This window comes from Danaus plexippus, chromosome 30, assembly GCF_018135715.1.
Source record: "Danaus plexippus chromosome 30, MEX_DaPlex, whole genome shotgun sequence".
NCBI lineage: Eukaryota > Metazoa > Arthropoda > Insecta > Lepidoptera > Nymphalidae > Danaus > Danaus plexippus.
The window spans coordinates 1961033-1987013 of NC_083557.1; the positions used below are offsets into that span (position 1 = coordinate 1961033).

General features: G+C 32.0%; 3 protein-coding genes across 4 annotated transcripts in view; 2 read left to right on the plus strand and 1 right to left on the minus strand.

Moving 5' to 3' along the window:
* Window positions 1-25981, minus strand: part of LOC116776442 (synaptotagmin-7) — a 468926-nt gene that overhangs the window by 246339 nt on the left and 196606 nt on the right. For both annotated transcript variants that reach the window (XM_061525674.1, XM_061525673.1), the window contains exon 2: window positions 2540-2688. In XM_061525674.1, coding sequence (XP_061381658.1) covers window positions 2540-2682 — 143 coding nt within the window. In that variant the 5' untranslated portion in view covers window positions 2683-2688. The remainder of the gene's footprint in view (window positions 1-2539; window positions 2689-25981) is intronic.
* LOC133319827 (uncharacterized) lies at window positions 13958-16582 on the plus strand. Its single transcript, XM_061525649.1, has 3 exons — window positions 13958-14605; window positions 14676-15177; window positions 15250-16582. The coding sequence occupies exons 2-3, from the start codon at window positions 15063-15065 to the stop codon at window positions 16368-16370; spliced, it is 1236 nt and encodes a 411-aa protein (XP_061381633.1). The 5' UTR covers window positions 13958-14605; window positions 14676-15062; the 3' UTR covers window positions 16371-16582.
* LOC133319811 (ATP-dependent DNA helicase pif1-like) lies at window positions 17094-18393 on the plus strand. The gene is made up of 2 exons (XM_061525498.1): window positions 17094-18167; window positions 18373-18393. The coding sequence occupies exons 1-2, from the start codon at window positions 17094-17096 to the stop codon at window positions 18391-18393; spliced, it is 1095 nt and encodes a 364-aa protein (XP_061381482.1).

Consider the following 25981-nt stretch of genomic DNA (forward strand, 5'->3'; position numbering starts at 1 on the left):
ATATAACGGGAAGAAATTGAAACTCATAAAAGCCTTTTCAATAACAAAAGACGATAAGTGTATCCCAAGCCCATCGATGGCCCTTTGAGAGCTCTTAATCTTAACCGCTTTCCTTAGGGTCCTCAGACTTTTGGTAAGGAAATTGTTTTATTGAGGACTGATGAAACCAACTGTAGTTTACTTAAATGAAACTAGTGTTATTCGGATTTACTACGCGGATTTTATTATTTAAAAACTACATAATCCCGACGTTTCGGTTACTTTGCAGCAACCGTGATCACGGGCAGACGAGGTGTGAATGTCTGTCAGTTGGTCCTTGTTATTTATCATCTACCGCCATCGATTTCTTAATTTTCTGGCGTACCGCTCTGGATGCCGGCAGAATGCGCTCACGGTGTCTTGAGGTCCTGCGGTGTGGTTACGGACATGGGATTTTATATTTTTAAGAACGGGGTCCCAGGTGTTTGAAAGATTCCAGCCATCTTCTCTATTGAAATTGGGATGTTTTTTAATTTCAATAGCCTCGCGAATTAATCTCGGTATATACTTGTCTTCCCGAGCGAGGATTTGAGGTTTATCAAACCGAATGTAGTGGCCTGGTTTGTCCATTGTGTGTTCACACACTGCTGACTTCGACGCGCGCCTGTTTTTGATGTCTGAGATGTGTTCTTTAACCCTAGTACTGATGCTCCTCTTCGTCTGTCCAATGTATGACAAGCCACAGTCACAATCGAGTTTGTACACACCCGCTTGTTGCAAAGGAATGTTACTCTTGATTGGTCTCAAGAATTAGCTCACTTTCTTATGTGGTTTGTAAATAGTTTTAATGGAAACCTTCTTCAAGATGTTGCCTATTCTGTCAGTAACTCCCTTCACATATGGTAGTATCGCAGGTTGTCGTTCAACTGTGGGTGGCTTCAGGTGCTTCTTGCGATGCTGGCGAGGCACGGGCAGGTTGTTGATAGTGAGAGCATGTTTTACATGCTGCAGCTCGGCCTCTAGGTGGTCAGCATCACAAAGATGTTGGGCTCTCTGTAACAAAGATTTGCCAACGGTAGCTAACTGGATAGGGTGGTGGTGTGAGTAACCATTGAGGTACCTGTCCGTATGTGTGGGTTTCCTATAAACAGTATGTCCCAAAGTATTGTCAGAATTCCTAACGACAAGTATATCAAGGAAAGCTAAAGAATTATTTGCCTCCAATTCTATAGTAAACTGAATCTTACTATTGATAGAATTAAGATGGTTCAGAAAAGCAGATGTTTTATTTTTATTTAATATTGTGAAGGTGTCATCTACATACCGTTTATATATTAAAGGTGTTATAGGAGGAGAGCAAAGGGCTCGCGCCTCGAAGTCCTCCATGAATATGTCAGCGACAACGGGGGAAACCGGCGAACCCATTGCAACTCCATCTACTTGTATGTAGAATTCATCCTTCCACATGAGGTAGCCAGATGTTAGGCAATGCTTTAATAACTCTGCATATTCTATAGGCATATTGTTATCCTTTAACTTACCTCTTACAATCTCAATGCAGTCAAGAACAGGTATACTAGTGAATAATGACTGTACATCGAAACTGACCATACTGTCATTGTCGCTCAATTTTAGGTGTTTTAAATCTTTGACAAACTGGTAGGAATCCTTAACAAATGACTTTGTGTGGCCCCGGAGAGGTGATAATATCTTTGAAAGAAATTTAGCCAGTTTATAAGTGGGTGAGTCAATCTGGCTTACTATTGGGCGTAATGGAACATCCTGTTTATGGATTTTAGGTAACCCATACAATGAAGACCTGACTGTCCTCCGTGCAGATAAAGGGAACGCGACTGTAATAATGGAAATTTAGAAAATTAAGAAATCGATGGCGGTAGATGATAAATAACAAGGACCAACTGACAGACATTCACACCTCGTCTGCCCGTGATCACGGTTGCTGCAAAGTAACCGAAACGTCGGGATTATGTAGTTTTTAAATAATAAAATCCGCGTAGTAAATCCGAATAACACTAGTTTCATTTAAATGAATACTCGCGAAAATCTTAGATCTCATTATGTAGTTTACTTATAGTGAGAAAAAATATCAAACGTTTTGGAACCAACAATATACAATTTCGAAATGAGATTAAGACTGTCCAAAAAAATAACCAAATGAGAATAACTCCTGAAACCTTGAAGATATCTAATTCGGTGAAAGAATGTAAGGTAAGGATTGATAGATACGTAACATACAAAATGATAAACAAAACACATGACTCGAGCGACTACATAATATATAAGAATTGTCCCAAAGTATGTAAGTTTTCTTTTAAATTTTCCTTCACTGATTAGACTTGAATACATAAATGTTTGCATATTTCCAAAGCTGACAAGAAACTTATTCAACGTCGTAAAAGTTAAGTGATGACTACGCTAATACATCTCATGTTTTATTTCCGATTCCTTACTAATATGACCTTCATTAAAAGAATATCAAAGAGAATTTTATTTTTTTAATTAGTTGGAATTTTCTCCAGCATGGAAACAACGCTCTTACCTGATCGCACAGCTTGTGCCATCTTCATCGTCTTCCCTCTTCCGTCGTCTTCTTCGTATGTAAAGATAAGCCGCTACAGCGAACAGAACTGCCGCAGCGCCTATACTCAGTAACGAAATTAGCACTACATCACTGCTCTTCATATTGACCTGAAAAAAATAACCAGAATTAGCGTTTAAACTAGCTTTCATACTGAGATATAAAAAAGTTACTTTATTATAGAAAAAATTTAAGAGTTGCTTTACAATAGTGAAAATGGTTACTTTTCAAAAAACCTGATACATCATTAGATTGACAGTCGCCTTACATACTCATATGTATATAAAACTAAAAAAAACGACTTAATTATTATGTCATAATATAAAAAAAATATCGAATAGACGAGAACAATGTAATGATAGCTTTTAAAAAAATGACCATACCAGAAGTTTGACCTATCAAGCAAAAAAGAATCTTTGAAATCAATCCGTACTTGGGGAAATGAAAATGTAACAAATGCCGCTGAAATAATTTCACTAACATTGATGGTCATTAGAGAAGATCTATCAAAAAAAAAAAAGAAATTTTAAAAATCGAAATACATTTGGCAGAATTATGACGTCATTAATAGAGAAAAAGAAAGAGCCTCATTGAGAAACTATTGAAAATAGCTAGAAAGTAAAAACTTTACACTTAGGAAACATCTGCTACGGAAAGTTCAATGAGAATAAAATCCAATATTCCAGACTTGTGTACTTAACTCTCCAGAAGTAACGGCAAAGATGTTAATTAAAGATAGTATATACGTTATATATCCGTAATAATTAAAATATTCACTAGTCGAATAACTGAAACTTTTTTAACAGAATTGAAAACAGTTTTTCAGTAGAAAATTATTCATTGAAAAATTCTCATCATCGATATATAAGTACTTACGTGTTACACTAACATACCAGTAAGATAATCTATTTGTCTTTTTTGATAAATCTGATATTCTTTCGTAAATGAATTTGCAACCAAATTTGTAACCATTTTAAATGTAATTGAACATCCTAATAAAAGTCAAATGATAATCTCATCTTAAATTATTATATGACATATATATATATATACATTCAATATTTTATTGGTTTTATATTTCCTATAAGGATTATTTACCTTAGTCAATAGTTATAAACATTTAATTGACAGATGAGTAGAATGATCTTTACTTTGATAATATCATAAAAAGCACTGTAAATGCACCCCACGCCTTTTTACAATAATGTACATTTATTTTTTATTTACGCTATTCTTAATCTAAATTTATTAAATTTTATTTTCTGTTTTTTAGTTGGATTTTTTATAAAAGCGTGTTTTTTTAAACTATTATTTATTTTGTTATTATTGTTTAATAAGAATGTCGATTTACTTTCAATGACGTTCTCATAACACGAACAACTAGACAACGCTTTTGGCTCAATTGTGAAATTTTTGCGTTACCTATTATCCGGTCGTATTTATGATCCCACAGGTACGAAATGAGATCCAACAGAATGCAGCCTATATTAACGTGTATTGCCTGTGTCATAAGGATGTTTATAGCTTACAAAACCTTATGGATGCCTGCCAAAAAACGAGCAGTGAATTTGAACTATATTTCTAAGTACACATTGACCTTGACTTGATGGTTCTATTTTTTTGGTACAAAATTACAAATACGAAAAGGGACGTTTTAAAAAAATTATAATAATGTATCGATAAATCTTATTTTGTTATATTTGGGATAGATTATGGTAAAATATTGTTATCGTTATTTTATGAATTATGGGTATATTGCGGAGTAGACTTAGAAATATTACCAATGTGAGACTGCATAGATGACGTATTGCGGTGGGTAGTTTTGAAAATACTACTGTCCAGTCGCCATTGCGTTGGCGCCACCAGACGGCAACAAAAAGGTGGTCGCACTGGCATTCAACACATTCGCATCCTATTTGGAAAAGTGGTAAGTGCTCGTACAGTGATGCACACTTATAATCAACCAAGTGTTGTGACGGTGAAGTAATTTAATTATAACAAATTCTCAAAGGATTGAAATATATGCATCGAAACTATCTAACGCCTTTGGATTTTTAACCGTTGTTTAGCGGTATTTAGACGTATATTTTTTTGAACTAACCTAAAATGATACAAAATAAAAATAATTTAATATAGTTTTAGGGTAAAATCGTAAACCAATTCTGAATGATTTGATTGTATGGTAAATATTTTATGTTTGTTGTTTCAGCCAACAAACGTAATTTATTTAAAATATAAGTTATCTTTTACAATTTAGTAGAATAAGACTTTAAAAATTACATATCAAGCTGTCAAGCCACATAAAACAAAACGTGGAGTTATATGCCACATTTTACAAAACGTGGCGATAATAAGCCACATACCACAAAACGCAATTATGTCTTACGTTTTCCGTACGTAAATGCTCAATATGTACGGATTTAATGTATGCGGGCGCGTGGGAATCTATTGTTTTAGTTTTACAACACGGTAAGCTTCACTTTGCATTTATTTACACCCGTCAAGTATTGCAAGTATTGTCAGTGCATTTTTCATACCCTTTTGAGGTCATGCCTCATTATATATATATATCTTGCTTTAAATTTATGTTTATTTAAAGTAAAAACTATGCAAAGCTTTACATTTTGTAACAAAGGAACTGTTCCCGGTATTTCGTTTATTTCAGATACTTATCCCTTCGGCCTTTTTTAACTTAGAAAACAAACGATAACTGTTCCATACAAAATATTATTTTAACAAAAATTTCAATCACAATTTATTATATTCTAGGACTTGATATCAAATAGTCAACTATAAGTTTATGATACAATTCTCTATTCAGTTGTAACTGCTAAAATTATATACATTCTGGTTGAATGAGATCCAAGTTGAAGAGAACTTTTGAGGGCGCGACCGGAGGGCTAATACTGAAGGTCGATCGACCCATGCTTATTCAGACATAATACAGTACTCGTTCAAGCTGACATTTTATTATCTTATTATTTAGATTTTTTTTTATTAATTTGTTTATTTAAATAAAATACTATTATATATATATATATATATATATATATATATATATATATATATATATATATATAAATATATAAAAGCACAATGTCCAAGTTGATTATTAAGAACTGTGACGTCAGCAATGCTGCCATCACTAACACTATTTCCACCTGTCAGGTTATCCATTTTTTCGCAAATAAAGCACTCACACTTACTTGCACTACTTTATTTCCAACGTAACTAACACTTAGTAATTTAATAAGCTTCCTACTGGGTAGCTCTCACACTACTGTCCCCACCAGCAACGTTTCCGAATATAAATGGTTTTTGTGGAGTCATTACATTAACTCTTTTCATTTTAAATAAAAAGTTACGATGCCTATCGTAGTGAATCAAATAATCAATAAACATTTCATAAGTTTTCGTAATTAATTATTTAACCATGTCAACTTGATATTGTTACTTAATATTTTATAAAAAAAAAACACATAATTGAATAACATTGATTACAAAATGGCTGCTGTTTAAGTTTTGCTTTACTAAAACTTACAGAATAACTTATCTTCACATATTACAAGTTACGGTACGAATTAATATTTACTGTTCTTTAATACAAATCATATATAGATATATGGAACCAATAGTTTTGTCAAAGAAGTTACTAACGCCATGACATTGTTAAGGACACATCTACCCTCCAAAGTAAATTACTTATCTAACAACTATCCCTTATAATAAAATAGATACTTTAGTTGAGTTGTATTGAGAAATGCAACAACAGGAAATCGTCTTGTTTCAGTGAAAAATAGTTTATTTAAAAATGCAAATAACATTGTTGTGTAAAGTGAATATTAAATCATAAAATATATGTTGTCATTAAATTCACTTGATATAAGTTTCATCGTATCAACAAATACGGATTGGTTTAGTGTACTTCATTTTTTAAGTATCGTATATATTCGTATTGCCGGGGACTGATTTAACTTGAAAGATATCAAATTCAATTTTATAACCTCGAAAGGAAACGTATGTAATAGATGCAATACAAGAATTATTCTGGTTGGAGTCGGATTTGATAGAAATATTCTCTAATACTGATTTGATAGAAATATTCTCTAATATATAATAGAAGTCTGGACGGTAATCATTTTTAGTGTGATACAGTGATGAAGTAGGGGTGGTTTTGACGCATCTTAGACTCCAAAATTTCAAAAGGTTGCCTTCAAACAGTCTTTATTATCCCTTTTTGTGATCAGTTGGTGCTTGAGGGTATAGTAGACTATGATTATAGCTAGACCTTATATCCCCATCAAAAGCGGGATGAAGTGTTCTAATCATTTCTTACTATTTTTTCTTATGATAGTGAAGTTGTCATCGCCGCCCACGAACACTCGTGTAGCCCGAAGACTCCGCAGTGCGTTGCCGGTCTACGTTACTAAGTATCCTCTCGCGATTTTGACTCTCGAAGGAGAGCCTGATAAGTAACATGTGTCATTGAACATTTTCAGACACGGTTGCAACCTTTTAGATTTTTTTCTTTGATTTAACGAAACAAAATTTTAAAACAAACAAAACACAAACCCGTCCAGAAGATTTTAAAAGAAAGTTATAGATGTAAATTCAGTAAACAAAAACAATGAAAAAAATTAAAGACATTCATACGTCAAATTTTTTTATATAAATTTTATTTCATAAAAATAAATATATAGGTACATGCGTTTTGTAAAAAGCTAATGAATTTAATCGTCGAGTTATTTTAGCCGTTTGCTATAAGTTTGTAAAGCAAGCAACTTGCCCGTTCAAACGAAGCACATTTGTTACAGGAAATTTTACGCTGTGAATGGGTAAGTGAAATCGATCTTCACATGTTACAAGTACATGATGTCACGTTTACTGTGTTATTGTACTTTTACTAATGAAAAACAGAAAGAACATTTCTAAATGATACGTTTTTTATATTTTCTAGGATACTACTAGTAATAAAATATATACAAAAAATTGTATTTTATTTAAGATTTAAAACCGCAGTGAGTATTTATTTAACTTAATCATGACATTAAGAAAATTATTTGATTATGTTACAAAAAATGGTTCTTAAAATATGCTCTTAAAGTTATTATACTGAATATTAAAATTATTACACAAATATGCATTATTGTAACAACAAACGAGTATTTACGAAAACAAAGCAGTAATCACTTTTTTTTAGTATTTTAAATTAAAAAAAATTCCTCAACCCTACTTTATGTACTATTTATAGTTGAATGTTAAAGAAATATTGTATAAAGAACATTTTCCAGTCGCTTTGAGATAAATATGGGTCAAATCAGAATATTATCTATTTATGACTTCAATAAGTGCTTAGTGGTGTACAATTTGAAATATGTGTCTTGCATTGGCTGGCGATAGCTATCGATTGGACATAATCTATCTGGCTAGCTGTATTTTACTTAAATAACAATAATTAAGGTTCTATCATGATGATGATGATGATGATGTAATACATGAAAAATATTTATTTTTGTATGTACTATTTTTGGCTTCTTTTGTGGGCAGTTTAGTAAAAGTTAAAGATTTATTATCTTTCGTGCAAAGTAATGGATAAAATTTTTGTTTTATATATTACGGTCTTATGTTATTGTAGATTTTTATCTGGTTTTGTAATCCTACATTATCTAGATGTTGAGCTGATGTTATAAAGAGTAATATTTTTGGAAAACTGTTTTTCAAACTCATCAAATTCAACTACAAGGTTATAGTTCATTTGAGAGACATGTATCTAGATATGTAAAAAAATTTGAACCTCTGTCCGTGTTTAAATCAAAGTGCGCCGCAAATTTATTTCTTGACAAAAATAAAGAAATGACGAAAAAAAAGTAAGACCTTTAGAGTCTCATTCTCCGTAATGTACATGCACTTGTTATTTATTTAATCTGTATTTATCTTAAATGAAAAACGATGGTTGTCATGGTAACCGTTCCAAATAACACTTCAAAATTAACCTAACCCAAGCCTCTATTACGGTAAATTTTTTTCTAACACTTTCACTTTTATAAAATCTAATAAGTAACATATTTGAAAAAAGCCTATTAAAGAGAAAATATAACATTTTTAGTTCAATCTAAATTCATAATTTCTCTAGTTAGTTAGTTTAAAATTTACATTCAACAAGACCTCGCCACTTGAATATTAATATGAAAGAGCAATTAGTTTCTTATGTGTTGCTTAGTAATTTGAATACAGCTCTAAGGAAAAAAAAAATCCGTGAAAATTAACAGCGATATATTTTGTCAGAACACGAAGAATTTTCAGTAAAAATCAATTTTTTTTCTTCATTCTTTAATTTCTAATAATTAAACTGAATTACTAGTTTATACATAGTAAACGAAGTGATACTCCTCAGCTTTTTTATACTTTAGAATTAATTAAAACTTAATTTTTAAATATAACTACCCACATCCCACCTTTACAGAAAATACAATGATTGACCTATGGTGTTCCCTAAAAGTAACAATATGGAGTTATTCAAAGTTCGTGTGTAAAGGTTTATTCCAAAAAAAATAATAATATACATTTTGTCTTATGTTGCGGATGAAATAAGACATCGGTAACCGTTTAACAATTTAACAAATCATCATCATCATCATAATCAACCTTTCGGAGCCCACTGCTGAGCAAAGGCCTCTTTTCACATGGAGAAGGTTAGAGCATTAATCACCACGCTTGCTCAAGACGGGTCGGCGATTTCAATCTCATAATTTGAAATTATAAGACCAGGTTTCCTCACGATGTTTTCCTTCACCGTCTGTCAGTGGTGTCTAAATACTTATAGAAAGTACATATGACTCGGAAAAGATCATATTGGTACTTGCCAGGTTTCGAACCCGCTCCCTCATGTATGAGAGGCGGGCCTTTAACCTCCAGGCCACCACGACTTTATTTAACAAATAGGCCGTTTGTAATTTTCTCATTTTTATTCAACTAGTATTTATATTGCATTCATGAGTTCTGTAAATTGGACCCATGGAGAATTGTTACGAATGAATAAAATATAACGGGAAGCAAATATTAGAGAACATGACATAAAGAATGACGAGGAAGAAAGATCGTGGAAGGGAATGTGAGTGATTAGAACAAAAACCATGCTAATATTCAACAGGTGAACTAATAAAGTATTACAAAGATCATAGCAATTAAATAAAATAAGTAGGTGTGTAAAGTCCCAGACCCCAGGGAAGGCGAATAAAAAAATGTGAGGTAACCAAGACAGAAGTAAGAATGCTAGAGTACAGCAAAAAGTTATTTTAGCAGGGGTAGTTGGGAAACATGCGGTCTATTATAAGAATTCAGCTGAGACGTTTTTTTTATAAAAAGACTTTATGTTTAAATAACTAATATTTAGACAAAATAATGGACAATGTCAAGCCCTTAGACTTCAACCAAACTTTAAATTAATATAATGTTGAACTCTTCGCTTAGGAAAGATGACATTGTGCTAGCTTACATTATGCTCAACATAAAGGTCCAAGGGTAAGGAATAAACTTTTACCTGGAAAGTTAATTATATGTTAAAGGTGTTTTAATTTTAGTTTTGTTCAGACCATATGAGGAGCTGACAGTTATCTAGGAGAGTGTCTCTACATTTTCTTTGTTAAAATTCCGTAAGTTATTAAAACGCTGATAGGTAGATTTATTTTATATTTTTGTAAAACGAAAATAAAACAGAAATTGTAAAAATGTTATTCCTAATACCTAGCTTACAACGATATGACCCATATGGGATAATATAAGCTTCTTAATTATTGTATTTAAAAAAACTATAAACTTATTTAAATGAAACTAATAGTTTTCGTATAAACTACGCGTGATTTATTTTTATAAAAAACTACTACTTGTAAAATTGTAAAATACTCCCGACGTTTCGGTTACTTTTCAGCAAATTACATACTCACGGGAGTATGTAGTTTTTTACAAAAATAAATCACACGTAGTTTATACGAAAAACATTAGTTTCATTTAAATGAATTAAACTCGCGAAAATCTTAGATCTCATAAACATAAACAGTCAGTCAGTCAGTTACTGAATAATAATTCGAACATAGTTCTATTCTCCTTTTAAAACAGTCTTTGATTTCGTTTTACTTTTAACAATAACTATGACTACCAATAGGTTTTTATAATAATTGATGGCAGCCACAATTTACTTTCATGTTGCATCTATCATTAATGCTGATAGCGCCGATAAATACGTTCATTTAAATAGTTTAATAATATTAAAATGATTGTAGTTTCTTTGTAATATTTGTAAATTTCAACAATAATTTTTCATTAAATTATAAAATTGTTGATCTGGATTTTAAAAAATTTTAAGGATTAAATATCTGTCTCAATTTTTTTTTATGATTACTAACATGCAAATTTAAAAAAGAAGCATTAGGATTTAGGAACATTTAGCTGTTTTCATCATTTAGATTATTTTATATGGACCTTCTTGAATTTTAAAAAAGCAATGCTATACAACAATCAATCTTCTTCTAGGGCCTTGGACAGATCGATATATCTCTGATCTGGAATTTCTGAAATGGTGATGTTTATTCGTATGTCTTATGCATTTTTAGTGTCACATAAACAATATTTTCTAAATGTCTTGACTTGCAACAAGGATTTTATAGTATACTTAATACACTTTTATAAAAATAAAATTACTAAATTATAAAAATTTACATGGCTATTAAAAGAAAAAAAAGTAATATCATTATTTACAACAATATCTCAAGATCTTTTCCAATTTCTATATTCGGTGGGTTTGGGACTTTTAAATCATATAAACCTCTGATGTAAAATTACGCTATAAATTATGTTGAACCGAGATTATAACGTCAAAGAGGTGCCGTTGGGAATACGTCAATTGTGATGAAAATTACTTATTTTATCAACGGCTACCGTAACTGATAAGTATATTTCCTTTTAAATTAACGTATTTTAAGCCATAAGTGTCAGTGATTTACTTAAAATGTTCATTATTTATTGAGTAACAGATATAAAATTAATAAATAATGTCACAAAAAAGTTGTTAAATATGGTACGATTAATTACTAACTGTCTCAAAATTGGGTGACTATTAAAATTTTACTGTCTTTATGTTCAAATTTATATTTAAACATTTCTGTTGAAAATTTTAACGTTCTTTGTTTAAAGTACAGAGACCCTGCATTGCGGGTTTCCATGGAGAGGATATATACGTATTTGTGACGTTAAAATTGACTACATAACATTCAAATAACAGATATCTATCATGCAAGTGATGTGGTATATGTCCATAATAACATTTGGGTTGGGCGAATATTAACCTGATGACGACTGATTACATGTGAATTTCCTTTAAACTTAAATGAAACTAATATTTTTCGGATAAACTACGCGGTTTTTTATTATTTAATCACGGGCAGACGAGATCACGGTTGCTGAAAAGTAACCGAAACGTCGGGATTATGTAGATTTTTAAATAATAAAAATCCGTGTAGTTTATCCGAAAAATATTAATTTCATTTAAATGAATAAAACTCGCGAAAATCTTTGATCTCATTATTCCTTTAAACTTGCTGGGAATTTTGCTTAACTCTCTCTGTAGCTCGTTACTCATTCATATCTACAGCTAACATAATGAAACAATTAAGATTACAGTAATGATGCTTTAACATTCTTTGAAATTGATATTTAAATCTACTTATTTAAATGAAACTTATAAGGTTTTCTGATATTACTACGCTTTTTTTTATAAATTTATAACAACTTAATCCCGACGTTTGGGTTGCTTTACAGCAACCGTGATCACGGGCAGACCAATTCTTGAGACTAATTAATAGTACCATCTCTTTAAAACAAGCGGGTGTATAAAACATGATTTTGACTATGTCTTGTCATACATTGGACATAACAAAGAGGTGCATGGGTACAAGAGTTACAAAATATATTAACACAAATATTAAAAATAGAAATGAATCTAAGTCAGCAGTGTTTTAATACACAATGGACAAACCAAGCCACGACCTTCGGTTCAACAAACCACAGGCCCTCTCTCATGAAGACAGGTCCATCAAGATTAATCATCGAGGTTATTGAAATAAAAAAATATGCTTATTTCAATACAGATGATGGCTGGCAATTATCTAACATCTGGGGTCCTTTCGTCAAATATATAAAATCCCATGTGCGTTACCACACCGCAAGACCTCAAGACATAGTTAGCGCATACTGCAGGCATCCAGAAAGTACTATAGAAAATTAAAAAGTCGTTAGATGATAAATAACAAAACTTACAGGAAGACACTTTTATCGCGTCTGCCCTTGATCATTCTGTAAGGTAATAAACAGGATGTTCTCAAAAAAAACTTTGTCTCATTTTGCTATCTCATTGTTTTAATTTCGAAAGAAAGTCTTTTTAACTATTTTAATCTCTTTTTACATCTATACTTGTCTCTTATTAGTTCATGAACATTGGAGACAAAGCTCTAACTGAAATTTAATTTATAAAGCTTTTTAGGCGGACATAGAAATTCGATTTCTGTAATCCTATTATCACGTTTCACTGAAAACTTAGGGTCTTAAACCTAAGTTAGGAAAAATATTAGGTGCTTTGGAAGAACTTTATGTGCTTGGTATGATTTTGGTCATAGACAAATGGAAGGTAAGGTTATATTAAATAAGCCATAAGGTTTTGTCCACAATCAATTTAAAATTCTTTTTTTCTTTTACTTTTTTTTAAGAATTTTCAAACAATTAATATACATAAATTTTTGGGCTTGAAAGAAATCAAAATATTAAAGATTATATTGGACTAGAATAACTTTCAAATTCATTATTAAAATCCTACTTCGAGTTTCTTTGTCAATAATGAAAGCTATAAACAATATCACTTGGTACAGATAAATATCTCTTCAATTCTCCGCACATTTATTCCTGTATCTTTGATTACTGACCTTGTGTCAACGAATTAAGACAGAAACTTGTATGTATTCTTCCATCTGTCTACTTCAACTTGACCGTTATCCCTCATCTATAATATAAAAATAAGTCGAGTTTTCCTTCCTGACGCTATAACTCCAGAACGCACAAACAGATTTCCACAGTTTTGCATTTGTTGAAAAGGTCTCGGGCTCCGTGAGGTTTATAGCAAAGAAAATTCAGGAAAAGCGGGAAAATAGGGAAATAATTTTTTTAATACAGCGCCATCTCTGATACATAGCATGTACTACAAACCAATATTTTAAGTAGATGGCGCCGGTGCGTGACAAATTGTTTGACAGCTACTTATTGTTTTCTTCTCAGTTAATTTCATGTGACAAACCGGTGTGAAATTGTGAAAAAAATGTAAAAAAATAAGTTATTCGTTTCTTAACATTTTAATTGGAAACCATCAAATCAATCACGTGTATTGTGTACATTTTTATTCAATTTCAACAGCAGGTATTTGTCTTTAAGGTGGTAAGTTGAACTGTGTAAATTATGTGGATCGTGCATTTGAGGTTAAATTCACCACTCTGCCCATAGTTAAAAATGCCTAGAGGACGACGTGCGAACATCGGCCGCCGCACAAGACATGCAAGTCAGCAACAAGTGTATTCACAGAACTTAAGCGAAGAAAGACAAAATATAATAAGATAAAATGCCCGATTGAGACAACGCGTGAGCACACGAAGATCATTGGCATCATACAATCGCTTGGCATTCCAATATGATCCCACTGCGAACTACAGTGATGATGAAAATTTAAATATTGGACCAATGACGACTGTATGCCGATATTGCAATGCGTTAAAGTTCAAAAGAGAAACGGCTGGATTGTGCTGCGCAAGTGGAAAAGTCAAACTGGATCCATTACTTACACCACCACAGCCACTGAAACCATTGTTCGATGGAAGTGATCCCGATTCCAGCCATTTTCTTCAACACATCCTTGAATACAATAACTGCTTTCGCATGACTTCCTTTGGAGCTAATATCATTCGACAAGGCGGCTTCATGCCGACTTGCAAGGTAAAAGATACAACACACACGATCAAAAGTTACACCATATTCTTTAACAAATGATTGTTTGCAATTACAGATACAAGGACAAATATATCATTTGCATGGTTCAATGGTGCCAACACCAGATGAACCGCATCAATTTCTGCAAATATATTTCATTTCGTCGATGGTGGATCAGCTGAATGTGCGGTGTAATATTCAGGGAACACAACAGTTGAAGAGACGGATTATTGAACAATTGCAAGCATTTTTTCACGCTAATAACGCTGTGGTTAATATGTTCAAAACAGCATTGGAACGAATGCCATCGGATACGCACAAATTTGTCATAAGAGCGGATTGTACCCCAACAGGTGAACATGTGCGAAGATTCAATGCACCCACCGTTAATGATGTTGCTGCAATTATTGTTGGCGATCCAACTAAATCGCGAGACATTGTCGTTCAGTGAAGAAGCAATATCATGCATCGTGTAAACAAGACACATCGTTTGTACGATGCGTTACAATATCCAATCATTTATTGGCAAGGGCAAGACGGATACGACATCACGTTGAAGATGGTCGATCCAATTACAAGTACAATATTCACACACTAATTATTGCTATTATTGGTTTCCATTAACAATTCATTTAATTTTGCATTTTCAGGCGTATCAACGAATAAAAATCTAAGCGCAATGAATTACTATGCGTATCGTATGATGATTCGTACACATGAGGAGAATGTCATTCTGAAGTGCCGTCGGCTATTCCAGCAATTCGCTGTCGACATGTATGTCAAAGTCGAGACAGAACGTTTAGCGTTCATCCGATTCAATCAGGCAAAGCTACGATCTGAGGACTATATACACTTACGTGATGCTATTCATTCAGATGGTGATGTTCAGAGTATTGGACGTCTGACGATTCTCCCATCATCTTATATCGGAAGCCCACGCCACATGCATGAATACGCTCAAGACGCTATGACATACGTGCGAAATTATGGAACTCCCGATTTATTTATTACGTTCACATGCAATCCGAAGTGGACGGAAATTGAACGTGAGTTGGAACCGGGCCAAAAACCGCAAGATCGCCATGACATAATCGCCAGAGTATTTCAGCAAAAACTCAAGGTTATGATGGATGTGCTTACTAAGTATCGAGTTTTTGGTGACACACGTTGTTATATGTACTCGGTGGAATGGCAGAAGCGTGGACTACCGCATGCTCATACCCTAACTTGGTTGCTGAACAAATTACATTCAAATGAAGTGGATGACATCATATCAGCTGAAATTCCTGATCCAGTCACTGATCCCCATCTACACGACATTGTGACGACACAGATGGTGCATGGACCGTGCGGTGCATTAAATCCATTATCGCCTTGCATGACTGATGGAAAGTGCACAAAACGATATCCGCGACCGTTAGTTGCTGAAACAGTTACAGGGAACGATGGATATCCAGTATATCGTCGGCGTTCAAAAGAAGATAATGGTCGAACTATCAAAGTTAAAGTTCAAAATCAAGAGATTGAGATCGGAAATGAATTCATTGTACCATATTGCCCGCTACTATCACGAATTTTCGAAACACATGTAAACGTTGAGAGTTGTCATTCGGCCAAATCAATCAAATATTTGTGCAAGTACGTCACAAAAGGCAGCGACATGGCTGTGTTTGGTATTGCGTCGGAAAATGCGAATGACGAAATCAGCAACTTCCGAATGGGCAGATACGTCAGTACTAATGAAGCGATTATTTTCATTTCTAATTCATGAAAGATATCCCACAGTTGTACATTTAGCAGTGCATTTGGAAAATGGCCAAAGAGTTTACTTCACTGAAGCTAATGCAGCACAACGAGCTGAGAGACCACCATCGACAACATTGACTAGCTTCTTTGCAATGTGTGAAGCAGATCCATTCGCAGCGACGCTGATGTACGTTGAAATGCCTAAGTATTACACTTGGAATCAATCAACAAAGAAATTCCAACGTCGCAAACAAGGAACCCCAGTTCCAGATTGGCCACAGGTGTTTTCCACTGATGCACTAGGTCGCATGTATACTGTTCATCCTAGAAATGATGAATGTTTTTATTTGCGACTGCTGTTGGTAAATGTACGTGGACCAAAATCATTTGCGCATTTGAAAACTGTGAATGGCCACCAATGCCAAACATATCGAGAAGCATGTTAACTATTGGGTTTGCTAGAGAACGATTCTCATTGGGATTTTACAATTGCGAATTCAGTTGTTTCATCAAATGCGTAACAAATACGAACGCTGTTCGCAATTATCATCACCACATGTTTTCCTTCACAACCAATTCAGTTATGGAACAAATACAAAGACGACATATGTGAAGATATCTTGCATCGCTTGCGCATTCAAACGAATAATCCTGACATGCAAATAACCGATGAAATCTACAATGAAGGATTGATTCTGATTGAGGATAATGCTTGACTATTGCAAACAAGCTACTGATTGAAGTAGGAATGATTGAACCAAATCGATCGATACACGATGCATTCAACCAAGAATTAAATCGAGAGCTGCAATACAATGTTGATACATTGCAGGAATTCGTTCAAAATAATGTGCCCTTGCTGAATGAACAGCAAAAACCAGTATACGAAACATTAATGCAAGCGGTGGACAATAATACTGGTGGTCTATTCTTCCTGGACGCATCTGGAGGAACAGGGAAAACATTTGTCATTTCATTGATTTTGGCCACTATTCGATCAACAGGTGACATAGCTTTGGCGTTAGCATCATCTGGAATTGCGGCGACTCTTCTAGATGGCGGTCGTACTGCACATTCTGCGCTTAAGTTGCCACTCAATTTAAACACAATTGAGACTCCAACATGCAATATTTCCCGATCCAGTGCAATGGGAAAATTGTTGAGGCAATGCAAGCTCATTGTTTGGGATGAGTGCACAATGGCACATAAGAAATCACTTGAAGCACTTAACTTCACACTGAAGAATCTTCGGCGAAATAACAACATTTTTGGCGGCTTGATGATATTGTTGGCAGGCGATTTCAGGCAGACGTTGCCAGTAATTCCCCGTGGAACGCCTGCAGATGAATTGAATGCTTGCCTGAAGGCATCACCTTTATGGAATAACATAAAAACATTATCGCTAACCACTAATATGAGAGTTCAACTTCAAAATGATCAAAGTGCTGCACAATTTTCAAAACAATTGTTAGCTGTTGGAAATGGAAAAGTCCCAGTTGATGCGACATCTGGATTAATTACTCTCACCAACGACTTTTGCCGATTTGTAGACTCTCAACTAGCTCTTATTGAAACTGTTTTTCCAAACATTAGTGAGAATTATCAGAATTATGCTTGGTTAAGTCAACGAGCAATTCTTGCCGCAAAGAATAATGATGTACACGCACTGAATTTCACCATTCAATCAAAAATCGATGGCGATTTGGTGACATACAAATCCGTTGATTCCATAACAAATCCCCATGATGTAGTACATTATCCAACGGAGTTTTTGAACTCTCTGGAGTTACCAGGATTTCCACCACATAACTTGCAACTCAAAGTTGGTACAGTCATTATGATATTGCGTAATTTGAATCCACCGCGACTTTGCAACGGTACTCGACTTGCGGTAAAAAGACTTATGCCGAATTTGATTGAGGCAACCATTATTAACGGAAAGTACGCAGGTGAAAATGTATGTATTCCTCGAATACCAATGATTCCGACTGATCTTCCGTTTGACTTCAAACAATTGCAATTTCCAGTTCGCCTTGCGTTCGCAATGACAATTAACAAGTCGCAAGGCCAATCGCTTAGTGTTTGCGGGATAAATTTAGAAAATCATTGTTTTTCTTTTGGGCAGTTGTACGTTGCGTGTTCACGCGTTGGGAAACCATCCGCTTTGTTTGTGTTAACGTCAGACCAAAAAACAAAAAATGTGGTTTACCAAAGAGCACTTCAATGAAACGGTTAATTTGCGGACACGTATAACGCTTCGATTCAGTATTTACTTTGGATTCACTTTCATTTACTTAGAGAAGTTCAACTAAATAACACTTAATTTTTTTAATCGAAATGAATTCATTACTGTTGTGAAATGAAATAAAATTTTTCATTTCAAATATAAAACAAAAAAAAAATTTTTTCTTCATCTTTTAATCACCAAACGAAACGTTACATAAAACGAAGCCATCTGGTGGCGAAACGGAGTTCGCCGGGTTTGCTAGTGATACATAAATACTGACCCTTCATATTCAGTATTTATTGATCCATTCAAACTCATATATGATCTGAATTATAAATGAAATCAAACCAGTTACGAGAAAACAAACTTTCAATGAAGTTCTGGAATGTTTCTCTTTACTAGCGTATGACTGCTAATTAACAAAAAAAGTCAATTAATTTCGTTATTGTCTTTACTAAGAAATGCGTTTGTTTTTATATTTTACGCAAACTTCACAAATTGCTCAGGTTTTTTCGTCTTGGTCCTGTAGTTAACGAGCAATCAAAATATAAACAAATCACTTGAAATTATATAAAGATTGGAGCTACATTAAGAAAGTATTGCCAGAAAAAAAAATTAATGAGAAGACAACTGACAGACATTTTCATCTCGTCTGCCCGTGATCACGGTTGCTGCAAAGTAACCGAAACGTCGGGAGTATGTAGTTCTAAGTCTAAAACGAACTTCTTGGATCAATGTTTTTGAAAGGCTATATCCATGCAAAAAACTAATCAAAGCAGAACACTAACCATTCTTGAAAAAATTAATCGAGTTGATTTCGACAAGAATCGCAAAAAAAAAATCACGTTCTTAAAGATATTGAGGTGACTTTATATAGTGTAAAAATATTATTAAAAAATATGTTGTAATAGTCAACTTACTTAGCAAAGATTTTTTGAATTCGTATAATTATAAGGAATAGTTATAATTATTGATTTAAAATAATTGTAATAATATTAATTTAATGTAAAAGAAAGTATGGATAATCAACAAGGACAATAACTGCATTTCAGTAATAATGATTTAAACTGATCCATAAAGCGAAAAATAAGACAGAGGAGTACACAGATTTGGAGTTATTTTTCTCGACATCGAAATAAAAGTACCCAATTAGTAATAACAAAGGTACTGAGAACCAAATAGTTCCAGACATGTTAAATTAGTGAACACTAGTTACGCAACACTCTCTCTATTTTGCAGTAATTAATTTTCATTGTATTTCGTCGTATTTATGTTCTGGAACAGTTTATTGAATTATAATACAATTACTGTTTTAATTGAACACTAACTAAAGATATATTTTCACACGCTCGTTTTGAAGCTCAAAATATATTTAATATGTCAGCGGTTAGAGTTAATTATTACTATATTTTTGAATTAATTACTGAAAATACAAGTAAACGAGACATCGTTTTAATATACGAAATTCTAAATACAAAAAAAAAATAAAGTTGTAAGCTATTTTATTTAAAAAAAATAGCAGAGAAAAACTTGTAACCTAAGTGTTTCTTATTCCTTAATTGTTGATCTCGTAAAATAACTTAAATTGTTAGAAGTTAATATAAATTCATAGTATCCTTTGAATTTATATAATTGTTTTAATGTATTAATTTACTTCATCAATTTATAGCTATAATAGCTTTCAATGTTTAATACGTAATAAAATTACAACAGTTCGGGATTCCTTTTGAAAATCATGAAATTTGATTTCCAGTATCAATCGAGATATAAAAGAATAAGTACAATAGAAGTGTGTAGCATGCCTTATTTATAATTTTATCGTACTAGTCTTTATAATTAAGATATTTGAATTACATTTAGCCCGTATCTCTTCAAATCACGTATATAAAATTTCATACTGTCAAGACTTGATTTTAATGTAACGCGGTACCTTCACTTCACTGCTTCACGTCCAACAACTTCTACGAGACTTAATAAAGCACTTAATTTCTTTTACAAAACACAAGGCAATAATCAAATGAGAATATGCTCTGTCATATCCAAAACAAAGATGACACTAGTTGCTAACATTTCCATGACAAACAGAAGATTAAGTTCTTGGTAAAAATAAATTTAATTCCAATTTGTATATTTTTTTAAAGTGATATAAAAAATTATTAACAAAATATTTGACTTTCACAGTAAATGAGACTATGTTTTTCGGATACTACTACGTCTTCTTGGACACTACGCATTTAAATGATTCCGACGCTTAGTTTTTTTTGCAGCAACAATCATCAAGGGCAGACAAGATGGAAGTGTCTGACGCTTCAAATAACCTAGTTGCATTTAAATGTGTACACCATAAAAATTTAAGATATCTTTAGTTTTTAATATATATTTAATGTGCAAGAAGTTTTTAAGAATTACATAATAAACAATAATTAGATAAACGATTTCATTTTATAGCCAATTATTATAATTAAGATTTTTATTCGTTATTGCGAACCCTGAATCAAAAGCGCCCTTTGTGCCTCAATTATGTGCAAACTTTTGATCCCGTTAACAAAATATCTGTTTTTGTAATTGCGAAATTTGATACTTATAAAGATCAAATCAGAATTATTTGAAAGACAATTAAATTTAATTCGTTCAATCATATTTTTTTATGAGAAATTTTTTGGTTTTATAAATACGATAAAATATTCACAAGGCCTTTTTTATAATGATTACTCCTCGAAACGGGTAAGATATAATGATTTTAGTAAAACAATGTATAGGTCAAAACAAATTCATGTATTTTACAAGTTATTAGAGAAAGCTTTATGTACTAAAAAGGGTCAAAGACAAACTAGAATAAGGGCCTATCTTAAAAATCAAAAATGTTATGTTCTGCTTTTGAAGACAGCATTTATTTATTTCTTTGGGTATTAGTTTCGGTGTTTTAAATGTTTTTTTGACCAATTTATCATATATATAATGTAAGGTCTTTTAATACAAGCTAATTTAACGAATTTGGGTGGCAAAAAAATCATAGTATTGAAACGTAATATCACAATGTCTTTTTATTTTAATGTACATCTCTATAAAATAAGCTACCATAGAATATACAAACTTAAAAAATACTATTTTTTTTTTTGATTAACAATGTTTCAGAAATTAAAAAAATTCGCAAATACTTATGTTTATTTGGAAGTCGTCGCAAATTATTCATGAGATCTATTTATATTTTCAAACTGTTATATTTGTGGGTGTGAAAATCGAATTTCAAGAAAAATTAATTCAACTACCATCAAAGACACTTTTATCTTCCAAAGAAGTGATCTCCAAGGGGTAATATCCGTTCCAAAATGGACGTTACAGGAACAAACAAACTTAATTTTGTTTCAAAATATTCACGCTTTTCTTCCTATAGTTTATCTCATAAATATGCACGTTATTTCGGTTTAAGTAGCAATGGTGAAAATTCAAAAAATTTTTTTTTTATTTATTTTCATATTTTTTGTATATGTTTTTTTTTTCGTATTTCGTAAAAAAATCTCACTTGCGCTTGAACGTGAATCACCTTTTCTTCTTGTTTATAAACATTACATATTTTAAAACAATTTTCGCTTGAAACATGTGCTGTTTTAAATTAAAAGATAAAAAAAATTCTCCTAAAAATATTTATCTGTCGGTCAATACTTATGGAAGTCACAACTTCATAAGTTGCATGAATATTTGCAAGGCTCGAAGTATTGCTTTATATATATATTTGTATTCTGACTATCCCTCTATCTTTCTGAGTATTTCTCTACCATTATAAATATTATATGATAACGCTTGACCAAATTCTTAAATGTAATGACAAATTATATTTCACAAGCTACTATTGCTATTATTATCTTTTGCCATTAATAGCAAATAGAAAATAAAATGAGCATAAAATATTACAGATCAAGTCCATAAGCTGTAATAAATTAACTATATCTTTGATTTTTACGAGTATTCGTTTAAATAAAAATAAGATTTTCGGATATACTACGAGTTTTTTTACTATTTTAAACTACTCCCGACGTTTCGGTTACTTTGCAGCAACCGTGATCACGGGCAGACGCGATGCGAATGTCTGTCAGTTGTTCTTGTTATTTATCATCTACCACAAAAGGTTTCTTAATTTCTTGGCGTGCTCTGGATGCCGGCAGAATGCGCTTACTCTATCCCGAGGGCCAGCAGTGTGGTCAATTCTAGCCATCTTCTCTATTGAAATTGAGATGTTTTATTAATTTCAATAGCCTCGCGGATTAGTCTCGGTATGTACCTGTCTTAACGAGCGAGAATCTGTGGTTTGTTAAATCGAATGTAGTGGCCTGGTTGATCCATTGTGTGTTCACATACCGCTGACTTCGACGCTTGCCTATTTTCAATTTCTGAAACATGTTTCTTCACCCTGGTCTGTCCAATTTGTGACAAGCCACAGTCACAAACTTGATTGTGTGTCATTTCATATAAATAATTTAATCAATATCTTAACATTCACGTGGTAATCTTTATAAATGAAAGTATGTTTAATGTATTCGTTAGATTTTATTCGAAAGTCTTTTATTTTATTGTAATTTCTGCACGCACTTCAAGTTTGAAACCTCATTTATCAAACCTTTCACCAGCACGAGAACGTTACTCATGGACATGGCTGTATACGTGCAACCATAGCCTTATCTTTACTAAAAAATTCTCTCATCTGAAGCATTAAATAACCAATAATAAAGTAATGGTTTCTGATAAACCACTTCATAAATTATTTGCGTACATTGACAGTGTTAATGCTTTACTAAATCCGCATTAGATTTATTACCATAATAAATTACTGGTATATTTCGTATCTGGATTATTGTGTTATTTGCTGTAATTAATGCAAATTGATAGTCAACTAATGCTTTGACTTGAAATAAAACATATATATATTTTAATGATATTAAATTCGGTTTCGTATTATAAAATTTAATGAAGAATTTTGTATAACAATACTTATTAGTACAAACACAGAATTAATAATATCTTTAACGTATATATTTATGGCAAGCATTTATTTTAAAAAAATATAAAGAAAAGAGTTTATATATATAAGATAAGCGTCATATTGCACGTGATAGTTAATTTGAGATTGTTAACGATCTCGCAAACTATACCTACCGTTAGTACGAGTCTGTTTAGATACGTTACACCAACAGTTTACTATATTTCTTCTTACTATATTTCTTTGGTAATGTTTTGATTTCTTGTGACATAAAACGAAATACTTGAAAACTGTCCGTACTCAGTAAAATGATTACATTTAATATGACCCAGGTGAGCTAAAGATTTTTCTACTAATAGATCCTTATCTGAACTTGAATGATTTCAAGATTAAAAAATATAATTTGTTATGCCGAAAAGTTAAAATTAACATGTAAATGGAGACTTTGCGCTGAAATGTTTTACCACAAAAAAAAATGGTTTGCAAATTATTATCTTACTAATATTTTGCCAGCACAAGAGTGTCATTGCAAAAATTGCGATGAGAAAATTTAAATTTAAAAGTAATAATATATTAACACTTAATTTGAATATAAAAGGAGAAATAATAAGGCATCTAGTAATACTTAACTTTTATCCTAACACCCTTTTGTGTAATTAATATTACCTTATATGTATTACATTTCCCATATGACTGATTGATCAACGACATCCCGAAATAATATTTAAAACTATACATATTAATTTTATTAATAATATAAATAATTTTGCTTCAATGTTATATTTTGTCAGGCTACAATCAAATTATAGTAATTCCAACAAGTTTCCTAGAATAGTATTGATTATTTATCTAACAGAAGTAGTTTTATTTACTTTCTTGATGAAAAATGAAAAAACTTAATATTAATTCTATTAATAGTTTTGTTAATATAAAATGTGTAGCTAAAGGGATTTTTTGTTTGGACGTTCTATACAATTCAGTTAGTGGAGGAATTGACAGCAATTTTGTAAACAGCTAGTCGTAAGTGCATTGCAGATTGTCATTTAAATTCTATGCTGGGTCCAGTGATTTTTAATTCAAATTTCTAAGACATTACTATAATTCTCTTGTTTTATTGTAAAGGAACCGAAACGACGGAATCATGTTGTAAAAAAATCTGAAAAACTATGTTTAATTTAAAAAAAAATGCTCGAAAATCTTAAATATCATAATGCATATTAAATTGATGAAAAATTCATTCTTACGCATTCGGCTAATGCATGGAAACAGCTGTCTTGAAGTTTATATAATGACAAAATATTCTTATTTTGAATATTGAGATTTAATTTTACAACTTTTGAAATTATTTTATATGGGTCAGATATTTACATAACAGCGTTTCTCGTAACGGTAGAAGAAGAAAAAAATCTACAATTCTTTTAAATGAAACTAACATTTTTCGGATCAACTACGCGTGATTTATTTTTGTAAAAAACTACATACTCCCAACGTTTCGGTTACTTTTCAGCAACCGTGATCACGGTCAGACGAGATGTGAGATGTAAAGTAACTGAAACGTCGAGAGTATGTAGTTTTTTACAAAAATAAATCACGCGTAGTTTATCCGAAAAATACTAGTTTCATTTAAATGAATAAAACTCGCGAAAATCTGAGATCTTAATCTACAATTCTGTCAAGGCTTACTTCACACTAATTAATATGATCTAATAACTTTGCTGTATTTATTGATGATTATATAGTTATTGTTGTTAAATAAAAATATTCCAGTCTTAAGAAAGAAAGAGAAAAAGTCTTAAGAAAGAAAGAGAAAAAGATAAAAAAAGTAATATGATTCCTTTAAAAATAAATAAATATCGGTTCAGTTTTTTTATTCTGTCGGAGTCCTAGTCATATATATGATTTTAAAAATTAAAACAGCTTCAAATAAATAATCTAATAAATAATAATCTCATGAAACTAGAAGCGAAAGCAGATAAAACATTAAATATTAACACAGAAAGACACTACGTCTTTTGAACTTGATTCGTACGTAAGTATACAAAAAATTCTCAATTAAAACAATGCTCGGTTTAAAATTCCATACATAATTGATATTGAAATGCGGAAATGAAAATGCAGTACGGCCATACATTAAACAACAACGTTATTATTCTTATGAGACCTTAATAATTTATTGGGTATCAATTTTAAATACAAGCGCACCATGTTGTGGCTCTGTTTGGTAAGATATCGTTTGTGAGCGCCCACCGCGCGTTGTATTGATCATTGATGTGACATTCCATTATCTTAATTGTCGATGAAATTAATATGGATGTTCAAAAATATAGTAACCAATAAGATTTAATAATTTTAATGAAACTAATATATTTCGGATATACTACGCGGATTTTATTATTTCAAAACTACATAATCCCGAGATGACATCTCGTCTGCC